This window comes from Siniperca chuatsi, linkage group LG8 (assembly GCF_020085105.1).
Source record: "Siniperca chuatsi isolate FFG_IHB_CAS linkage group LG8, ASM2008510v1, whole genome shotgun sequence".
Classification (NCBI taxonomy): Eukaryota; Metazoa; Chordata; class Actinopteri; order Centrarchiformes; family Sinipercidae; genus Siniperca; species Siniperca chuatsi.
In genome coordinates, this window is record NC_058049.1 from 22,525,051 (window position 1) to 22,536,618 (window position 11,568).

General features: G+C 39.3%; 1 protein-coding gene across 2 annotated transcripts; it reads left to right on the plus strand.

Annotated features, from left to right (window-relative positions):
* The first annotated feature begins 1,985 nt into the window (after positions 1–1,985).
* Positions 1,986–8,928, plus strand: cysltr1 (cysteinyl leukotriene receptor 1). Of its 2 annotated transcripts, none has more exons than XM_044204356.1 (2): positions 1,986–5,637; positions 6,539–8,928. In XM_044204356.1, exon 2 carries the CDS (start codon positions 6,560–6,562, stop codon positions 7,610–7,612), a length of 1,053 nt encoding a protein of 350 aa, XP_044060291.1. In that variant the 5' UTR covers positions 1,986–5,637; positions 6,539–6,559; the 3' UTR covers positions 7,613–8,928. The 2 variants fall into 2 exon arrangements, with proteins under 2 accessions (XP_044060291.1, XP_044060292.1); XM_044204357.1 differs by having other exon boundaries at positions 5,415–5,637; positions 6,542–8,928.
* Positions 8,929–11,568: the final 2,640 nt, after the last annotated feature.

Below are 11,568 nucleotides of genomic sequence, written 5' to 3' on the forward strand. Positions count from 1 at the left end.
GAAAGCTGGTGCCAGGGAGTGAGTTGCCAAGATGCCTTGCGTACATTCAGACAAGGATCAAGGAACCGCTGGCAAAGAACCTTTCATGCTGACTAATATCAAATAAATATAGATTCCAAAAACTATATAGCTCATTATAAACACAGAGGGAATGTAAGAAATGTTTTCACAGCTTGTTATCAGTTATTGAATGATTTGTGTTGCTGTTTCAGCATAGGTGTATGTGTATTTTGGATGTTGTTTTGGTACAGCAGGTAGGGTGAAACACACAACTGTATCCACAACAACTAGGGTGTGATCACCATGATAACTGGCCTTTGTTATCGCTGCCAAACAATTTGACTCCTCTAAACTGACTAATTACCTGACTCACCCTGGCATTACAGTTTGCATTGCTTAATTCATTAGTTTGCTGCACTTCTCTGATAGTTGACTGGGAACAGGTGGTTTTAGTTTTAATTTGGTGCACATAACACATACACATGATGGTGTTTAACAGCCCAGGTATATGTTTTTAACACAGACTTTAGTTCATATTATTATGTTATATGTTTTTAAAAGGAGGATGCATTCCCTGGAATGGCCTCTTCATTAAAGTGGAGACTATGGAACGTTTGAAAGAAGAAACAACACAATCTTCCTTTTACAAATGAAAAGTCTAGCAATAAAACCTTTATCTGTTTGAGACTTTCAGGGGTTTTGCTCCTACAGCTTACAACTTCAAGCTTTGTATGTGTTTCTGTGGGCGTTGCTTCTTCTGCAACGATTAAGTTAGAAGGATCGCATTGTGTGATGATCTGTGGGGAGTGGCACACACACACACACCATGGGCGGGGCAAGGCAGTTTGGCAGCAAATGTAAACATTTTCGGTTGCACTTCATTTTACTGTACACTAATAAGACTTAATAAGCCATACTTTGTATCAAATTAGACTGAAACTAGAAATAATGTGTTCTTTATTAGTCAGTAAACAAACACAGTTATACCCTAATTAGACACCATACACCTAAATTATGCTGTAATTAGAAACCACGTATAATGCCGTATTAGACACTATTATACCAAATTATACTCTAATTAGAAACCAAATAGGAGATCCTAATACACAATTAGACACCATTTTACAAGATCATAGTCTAATTAAATCAAATACAATACTATATCACATCTAAAATATGTTACAGTTAGACGCTATTCTACCCTTACTACCAAATTATGCTATATTAGACACCATATTTAATGCTGCCAACATGGGCCTATGAAAGCTTCATTAGACAACACAGGCTGTAATTAGACAAATTTAATGAGGGCCTTTTTGGGAAGATTATAAGGAACTGCAATAATCCAGCCTAGAAATAACAAATGCATGGACTAGTTTGTCTGCATAAAGCTTTACAAAAAGAGATAATATTAATAATGATAGTATTTAGAGATGATGACTGAAGATGATGAATATGCCCGTTCATTTATATAGACTACGCCCACGATGCCTCATATTACTACTGCATGGACTCAACACAGATGACTTCCGACAACCGTTGAAAGATTCAAAGACTTCCTTATGACTCACGACCCGACCACAAGAAGTGACAACTTCCACAAAAATGGTCTTGGATTACTCTTTTCTAACTTAAATAAAATGGCGAGCGCTGCATAGAGTGCACATCATCAGATAAACAATAAAGGGAAGCTTCCTCAAGATCTACTCTCAGGGAAGATAAGTATATTTCTCCTCTTTCTTTATCACACAAATAGATTTAAGTGTGTGTGTGTGTGTGTGTGTGTGTGTGTGTGTGTGTGTGTGTGTGTCTGTGTTTGCACGCAGTCAAACTATTTCGTGATTCATTCTGGATAAGGTGTGGGAGGTTATCTAAATAAGGCCTGAAGCCATTCATTTGGTGAATGGAAATATGAAGCATTACAGCACACCTGGGCCTCATACAACCACCTGTAGCAGCAAAGGATCATTTGAATATACTGTGTCTTTCCATGTACAAGGATGCTTTGCCATGACTGAATTGTGACTTAATTCTTTATGTTTTGTGAAATGAACCAATAAAATGCTATTCTGTTAAATATAATAATTACTTTGTACATGTGCAGTACGTGGTTCCTAAATAGTCAGATGTACCGCTCTTTCCACTGACCTGAAGCATCCAGGATGTGTAAAACAATGTCTGTACATCAGCTAACAGACAATCTGTTTTGCTTCATGTACAACGTCAGCAACTAGTAAACCACAAATGTTTTATATGTTGTATTTTAGGTCCCCTGTCTCCAACCACTACTTTGTGAAACACCAAACTGCTGAGATGAGCAGTACATTTCAGAGATAAAGTGACCTACATAAACATCCTAATCTGCAGGGTTTTACTGGCAGTTCTGTCACAGCAACAAAAAGGGCTGTTTGAATTACAATGGATCGCAGTGTAAGCAGACCACACAGGAATTACTAAGCCTGCCTTTTGTTTTATCTCAACTCCATAAAACATAAATCATGATAAATATAAAATAAGTAAGGCAAGTAGTTGAGGTGAACAGTGTTGGGGAGCTTAATAACTTCCCAGCAGTTTAAAAACATATTTAAAAATTATTAAATTAATCACTCAGTCATAATTGATGTGTGTTAGCTCAAGGGAAACACTTGGTCTCACTTCCATGAAAGGAGTGGCGCTGCAGCAAAGGCGGAGGAGCTGTTGGGCCTCGGTCAAATATGCAGGGTGTCTGTATCCAGTAAACAGAAGTTTACAAGTGTTCATACCTAAATGACATCACAAGTGGTTAGTCAGTATCTTCCAAAACAACTCATACAGTATGAGTGCTTCCTGATCTACCACCTCTATGGTTAAGATACATCAAGTTAGAGCCCCAGAAAATGCAGTTTTAAATTTCAGGTATTTCTCTATGACATTAGAGCTGCTTAAATCAATATTTTTTTATATGAACAGTGTCTCAAATTACTATGTGTAATGTGAAAGGGGTCACTCAAACCTACATATTATTATCACCCGACTCTGAGTTTCCCCTCAGCTCCAACAAGCGTATTAGCGTTTTTCAGCTCATTGTTTTGATTTTCAGATCCACTACTATACGGTATTGTTTTTGTTCCCTCTCACCATCAGCTTTATTTCCAACAACATGTTCCCTTTTATTTTTCAAATTCCCCCCTTTTCTCACTTCTTGGAAAGGTTCCCACGGTTGCCAGTGCAGTGCAGGGCAAGCCCAGTATACCTAGTTATTACGTTCATTGGCAATGCAGGAAGTGGTGTGCCATTAGGGAGGCAGAGAGTCAGGGTGGTGGATTTGCATGTAACATATCTGAGACCGTCATGGAGCAGACCGGAGTTGGCATCTCAAAACAGCCCTGCAATTAATGTTTGCCCTTTTATCAACCATAACAGCGATCTTTCCCTAACCTCAACCAAGTGTTTTAGTTGCCTGACCCTAACCACACCTTAACCATAGTTTATTTGCAATAACCACAATCTTTCCCCAGCCTTAATCAGAATCAGAAATACTTTATGTATGCCATTTCAGAAAGCAAGAATTTCAAGAACATTTTCACTGAAGATAATCTGGTGTTTTGCAAAATTATCCAATAATGATGTTCTTTTTTGACGATGGCAGAGCCGTGTGTCTCCTCCAGTACACTGTGTTTGAGGTGTCTCACATGACCAACCAACCAACCATCCAACCATCCAACCAACCAACCGGAAGGAGTCTTCAATGCAACAACAAGGGCATGATTCCTCACTGGCTTCCCACCCACATACTGCCAATTGTTCTTTCTCACAGCTGCACAGATATTTGACTTGAGTAAATTCTGTAACCATGGAAACACAAATCACAATACATCTTGACAAAAAGAAAAAATATCACATTTGACCCATTTTACAAACAGTAGGAAATGTCCTGGAAATGCTGAGGTGAGTTCATAAAAAACAATATAAACAGGCCTTCGTGGTCAGTTTGGTCACTTACTGTAAAATCCAGAGTGAATAGAGTAAATACACTCACAAATAAAAATTGGATGATGTCCGGGAGGATGCACTTAGTGTATTAAGAATTTTAACTTCCCACTCACATTATTGGATTTTGCAGATCATTGCAATTATGATCCACACAGCAACCGCAGCAGCTCATGAAACTGAACTCAACTCAATCACCATTTGTTGCCTACCACCTCTAGATGCAGACAGTCAGTATTTTTAGTTGTAATCTGTCCACCTATATTTGAATGTGCTGCTTATGTCGAATTTGATTCACTTGTTGATAAAGGCAGTTTCCTTAGCATGTTTGATGTATTATTAAGTGCCGTGATTGTGGAAAGTATGTCTTGCAGAAACAATAAGACGTCAATCACTGTGCAATCAATAAACAGTTAAGTGGCTCCAGGCATTGGCTGGCTACTTCAGAGAATTTAAGATGGGAATACTCAGAAACTACAAATGCACTTTCAATATCTCTCAGACGGGTCAAAATACTTATTGCAGCTTTCTGCCACTGCAATTATTCTGGCACTTAATGCGCCATCAAGCTAATACAGTAATAATTCTCTGATCATGTAGTCAGTGGTGTTGATACAGACAGCTCCTGAGTGCAATCGAGGCTAAACTTTTGTCTAACCACTAAATGAGTTACAGATGAATTATCCTGCCCTTCCACCGCACAGGGCTTTCAACTGCAAAAATGAGTATGCCCATTTCCACTGCAGTATCCGCACTCCATTTACAAACTATAAATCACACTCATTAGCAACATACACAGGAAATGTTCTGGAATCAACCAAAATCCTCCATCATCAGTCAAGAGGGATGGCGTTGGTTGACCCATGTATCTTTATATGTCTCTTTGCTTTAACACCTTCTACCATCTGATCTCCGGTTGTTCCTGACTTGTTTCTACAGAACAGCTGCACCAAACTAAACAAATTGCTTAACAAGGCTGCAACTTAAATGACACATTCAATAAAGTGATCTGGTCCTGCAAGACTCCACACCTCACTTATTAAAGTGTTCCTCCATGTAAACCCATGTCAAAAGGTACAAGATTGTTGACAAGTACTTCTCAGGTTCCAGTATACACATGCGGTTAGAGTAGAACAGGTTCTGTATTTGTGTATTTGCAGGTAGAATAAGCAATTACACGCAACTGGGACAGAAGTATGAGATGAGATGACAGGTCTGTAGGTGCCTGCAAAATTGAGAGTAAGAGTAGGACTAAGATGAATTCAGGCAAATGTTTTAATCCATATTAATGATGTCCAGAACAACCAGATAACAAGAGCACAACTTTCAGTGTTGATGCACCTCTCTTTTCTTTACCCTCACTTTTCCTTCATGTACTGTAAATGTGCGGCTGCGTGGTTGATGATGTCATTGGGCTTGATGCTGTTGCACTGCACAGTAGACGAGAAAGACCAGTCCTACTTTGAAAAGCCTCCCAACAACTAAGGGGCTGAGGAGGCAGCCACCTGCCACAGTGTCGTCCCACTTCTGCTGTGACATCTGGCAGACGAGGCAGAGAGGCGGAGGAGACAAACACTGACTGAGGCAGCGCTGCTGTTGTGCACACCTACCAGGAGAGAAGATCAATAGACTGGCCGCACTACTCTGACACCACACAGGAATTTAGTGGTAAGGACAACTTCCTCGAGCCTGATTTTATCACATTGAAAGTTTTACTTTTGCTAAATAAGAGATGTTTTCACTTTTGTTAGGGAGAAGTAACTGACAGCATGTAACTATAATATAACATCTTAAATCCAGTGTTTGCGCAACAAATGTCAACATTCTCAGTTTGTGCAGTAGACTCTATGCTCTATGGAGTATGCTTGAACAAATGAATGTATGATTTGATAACATTCATCTATGTTAGTCAGCACACAAACTGTTCAATACAAAGTGCATCAGAGCTATACACATAAACAGGTTTATGCATGACACGCTGAATCACTGGATGCAGTTTACATTAATGGCAGTGAGAAAAAGGTCTCTACAAATTGCCTTTGTATTTTCAATTGAGGGTGCCTCTTAATGTAACAAGTATGCAAGTGACTTAATTATTTATCACCCAATGTATAGATATATAGATGGTAAAATAAACTTTTTGGCATCATTATGCTACAGGTCTCTTTCAGTACAGTATAATTCATCAGAATGTAATCCATCTAGGGGATTTCCTCAGAGTTGGTTGCAACTCTGTCTGAATTCGTCATGAACAATATAATAGCATGTCTCAAAAAACGTCTTGTACAGCAGAAACAGAAATGACTGGTTTACCTTTTTTTACCCAGACAAAAGCAAAACCTTTCTCATGTGACAGGATAAAAGGTCTAAAACGTATGTGTACTTTCTGAGTTTCCTCTGCACAGCAGCAGAAAATATCTCTGAAACAATCTGCCACATCACAGTCATCGCACTCTGCAGGGCTCTTTGTTTTGCACATATGGTGTTTTTTGGGGGTTGACCCGCCAGCAGTTTCTTTCATTTCCATTCTTTTTTGCACACATCTTTGTGTTGTTTTTCTCTGCCTCAGCAGCTACAGGTGTGACCACAAATGGAGCAAGTGAATCTGACATACAGCGTAGAAAGCAACTCTACTGACTGTCCGTCCATTGATGACTTCCGTAACCAGGTTTACTCCACATCCTACTCCCTCATCACTGTGTTAGGCTTGGTTGGGAATGGCTTCGCTCTGGTGGTGCTGATCAGAACGCATCGCCAGAGCTCACCCTTTCATGTCTACATGCTGAACCTGGCTGTTTCTGATCTGCTGTGTGTCATGACGCTGCCACTGCGCGTTCTCTACTACGTCAACAAGGGCCAGTGGAACCAGGGGGATTTCCTCTGTCGTATCAGCTCCTACGCCCTCTATGTAAACCTCTACTGCAGTATTTACTTCATGGCTGTCATGTCCATCACACGTTTCTTGGCCATCGTTTTCCCTGTGCAGAACATGCGGCTGGTGACAGAGAACCGTGCTCGCCTGGGGTGTGTCGGTGTCTGGGTGTTTATCTGTCTTTCATCCTCACCATTCCTGATGTCTGGCCAGTATTTTGACCCCATAACAAATAAAACCAAGTGCTTTGAGCCTCCAGAAAGAGACAGCGATTTGCAGAAACTAATCATACTGAACTATTTGTCTCTGGTGCTGGGCTTTCTCCTGCCTTTCCTGGTCATCCTGCTCTGCTACGCTGGCATAGTCCACACCCTGCTGTCCCGCACCCATGCTGCCCGACGCCAGCGGGGCACAGGTACCAGAGCCATCCGAATGATTGTCATCGTCCTGCTGACCTTCCTAATCAGCTTCATGCCATACCACGTGCAGCGCACCATCCACCTGAGCTCCCTGTCCCATAATGGCACCTGCTCAGAGCGGGTTGCCATGCAGAAGTCTGTGGTGGTGACACTGTGCCTGGCTGCTTCCAATTCATGCTTTGATCCACTGCTTTATTTTTTCTCTGGAGAGGGTTTCCGCAGTCGCTTGTCCTCTCTGCGCCGGTCAATGACAAACAGCACCGCCATTGACCGCCGCAGGGAGCCTGCAGCCAGGCTGAGGCCCATCACAGGCTCAGAGTGTGTGGAAAACCACCAGCTGAAGGCCAGTTAATTTACACCAGGCATGAGGGTCATCAAACAAGCAGCTTAGGATATGTTTTAAGAGCTTTGGATGGCTTGTGCCCTCATTAACAAACAGGGAAGGAGTTGAGAGAAACATAAGAAGAAGATGAGAGGCAGAAGAAAAGTTTTACAACGGAGGGTGATATGAAGTATGTAAGTATTTAAACATTTAAGTTACAAGTCTCAGGAGGATGTTTTCCATTAAAATTGCTATTTATTATTCTAAAGAGTGAATATTGCTCAATACTTAAGTGATGTTGTTCTGTATTATTATTATGACAGTAACAAGTAGCCTATTGTGTCCCAAAAGTTACTGTGGAAACTGTGGAATTACGAGTACAAATACACAGTATATCAATGTATGAATGTATTGTAGATAATGTTGAGCTATGTATTTTTATGTGGCTTGTCTTCAAGAAGCTTGAGTCTTGTATCGCACAACCTGCATAAGTGTTTATCAAGAAGGGCTAAACTCTGCTGACTACTATAGACCTGTACTTATCTTGACTATATTCTTCTCCTTATTTTTTTATCGCTGATATTTTTAGCATTTTTGTGGCAATGTTAATGTTGCAATGGCTATAACCTTTTTTCATTATTCATTGGATTCATATTTGTTGTTTTTGTGTTATTGATTTTTCTCTGTGTATGTTTTGTGTAGTAAATAAGAATGTTTATTTGTTCATTTTTTACCTTTTACCATGTCGAAGATACACTTCCTGATTTTCTGTACTGTAATCTGAGTTTCAAAACATCAACAGTTAGCTGGAAGGAAATTCTGGGATTCGGGAGTGTACCTTTAAAGCAGTAGTTTGACATTTTGTGAAATACGCATATTCGCTTTCTTGCGAAGAGTTAGATGATAAGATCAATGCCATTCATATTTGTACGGTAAATATGAAGCTACAGCCGGCTTAGCTTAGCTTAGCACAATGGCTAAATAAATAAGGGGAAACAGTTTGCCTGGCTCTGTCCAAAGGAAACAATATCTGCTACAAGCACCTCTAAAGCTCACAAAACGTTGTATGTAGTTTGTTTAATCCGTACAGTTTGTGGTTTGTTTCCATGGTTTCCAGTCTTTATGCTAAGCTAAGATGCTGGCTGTAGCTTCATATTTACTGTACAGACGTGAGAGTGGTGTCGATGTTCTAATCTAATTCTTAGCAAGCATATTTCGCAAAATGTCAAACCATTCCTTTTAAACACCTGAAATGTTTCTACTGTATTCCTGTTGTATGGAAACTATATTTCATGTTATGTATGATAACTCCATTAATAAATCATCCAGTATGTGTCAGTTCAGTATGATCACATGTAATCCTTACTGTCATGAAAATCCACTACAGTTCACACTGACTGCATGAAGAGTTACAAACTCTGTCCACTGCGTGTCGCACCAGCACACATATTGTTGTAGTCCTTCTCTAGGAGATTCAATACTGCTCATTTTCTCTATTGCTTTTCAATTATTTATCTCTATTTCTTTAAGACGAGAAAACAATGAGCTGTCGTTTCTGTTTCTAGGGCAGCACTTCAAGAGGAATTGTGGTGTACTTTTACAAATTGATTTTGTGCCAAATGTTTAAGTCATAAAACTGTCTGTATAGTACAAAAATGTATTAACTGAAGCTATAAAACAATGTTACATTTCTAGAAAAGGGTAAAGAGCATATCAATATAGCTTCCCTGTTAATCAGAAATACAAAACATCACAGAGACCAGACTGCTGAGGCCGACCCTGCTGATTAGAACATAGAAGGCCACTGTATTACCACTTCATAAACAGATTATATCAAGCACATGATCAGCTCCGTCCTCCATTTGCACAAAAAGATGGTTGTTTCAGTCTGCCAAGCAGGGCTGTCTTAGAGATGGGACTCTGTGGTTGCAGTGTTAGTGTACCTCGTGCCGGAGATACTCGCCATACAGGAAGTAAGGAAAGTCCCTGCTAAATTCCTACTCATTTGTTTCTAAAGAGGCAACAGTGTGCCCCATTCCATTGCAGGAAATCACTGATATCGTTTTATTTCTTTCATCTGGGCTCCAGGTTTACTGCCCCTTAAGTGATTTGGCCTTAGCATTGATTATTTGTTGGGAAAAGTTAAGAATAAAACTTGTTTGTCTTGAGGGGGAGCAGACTCGATTTTGCAACGTGTGTTAATGCCCACCATGTGAGCTCAGAAACAGTTGGAGGAGCTCTCCAGGAGAGCTGCTTTTATTGTAGGCATTCAGCCATTCTGTCATGTTTTTAAATCCATACTGTAGCCTATATACTTTGAAAAGCTGACTTAAGTTTTTTTTCTTTTCCTTTTCACATGGGAATTACAATGGCAAATATGGCAAAAATGGCAATGGTATTATTTATTTATTTATGGTTTACTTGAGAGGGACAGATACACATAGACAAACTGAAAATATCTATCTGATGCAAGTATCTTAGTGTTTAAAGCAGATGCTAATTTGTAACACGCGTCCCTAGAGGGGCTTTTATGAAAATAAGGGATTAAAACAGTGAAGTAAACAGAAGGTAAATTGAATACAGCAAGATACAATAAAGCACACATTTAAAAACTAGACATGAGTAAAGGTCTGCTGCTGACTTAACCAGGATTTGGTAGCCCTCTTGAAAGTGATGAAGTTTGCAGCAAGTTTCTAATGATCAGGTAGCAGGTTCCAGGACATCTTTTCACAGAGAAAACTGTCTGAGCAAAAGATGTTTAGTAGAATGTAACTTTTGCAGCTTGAAGCTGCTCTGATGGACCAGCAGCTGCAGCAGATTGCTGTATTTACAGAAAGGCGGAGGAGCAAGTCCACAAGTTTTACATAAAGAAAATCAATCAAATTTGCAAAACTTAAAATCTTGTTTTTAAAGTGTGGCAATGATGGTACCTTATTTGCTTTTTGTCTAAGATTTTCAAAGCCCAATTGTAAGGACACTCTATGGATTAAATTACAGACTGGTTGACATGGGATCAGGAAGTTAAACCATAGGACAGATGTGAGAATATCATTGAATTTGGAAACTGCAAAGTCAAATGTCAAGCAATTTCTTATCATCTTAGTTATGGTTAACCTAATTGTTTTACAAATCTTTTTAGAATCAGAATTAGAATCAGAATCAGGTACATTTACTTGAGGGATTCCTGTTTCAGTTTTGTAAAAAACAGACTTGATGTTATAAATTACAACACACTGTTCACAACCCTTTAAATATGAGTCAAACTTAGACATTGAGAGTTTTAAAATTAAGATGTTGTGATTTAAGGTATTCAAGACAACGGACTGGTCAACTTCCCTGATCTCAAGTGAGTTGACATCATCTTCCTCAGAAGCTATAACATTCCTATTAGTATCAATATGGGGGAAGTTTGTGGCAAAATATTTAACAGACTGAATGAAGAAATCATTAAATTTGTCAGCAACTTATACAGGATCAGAGATAATGTCTTACCCGACTTTAAGTTAATATTTGTTGACCTTCGGTTTTATTAAACTATTTAGTTGTTTCCTTTCAGCCCCGTTGCCTGAAATTTTTTTATCAATTGTACGTATCTGTGAGATCATCCGTTTTTATGGTGACAAAACCAGATGTTTTTAGTGAGGTGTCGAGACATTTTCGGCTGGGTATTTTAACCAAAATCATGATCTTTTCCTAATCCTATCCAAGTGGTTTTGTGCCTAAACCTAACCAGACTTTGACCACAGCGTGTGAAACGTAGAGATTAAATGTTTGAAATGCACAAATTGCACATATCTGTGGTTTGTAGAAACGTACAATTGATCCATTTTATTCTGGCGATTGGGTTGTTCCTTGAGCCTCTAGGACTTGAATGTAATAATTTGCTTTTGAAATGTGCAGTTCCTTATCTACCCGATTTCTCAGCCCTTTGAATAATTGCAAGTCAATGTCATTTCTAGTTTTGAGGAAGTTCTTTAGGGCATAAT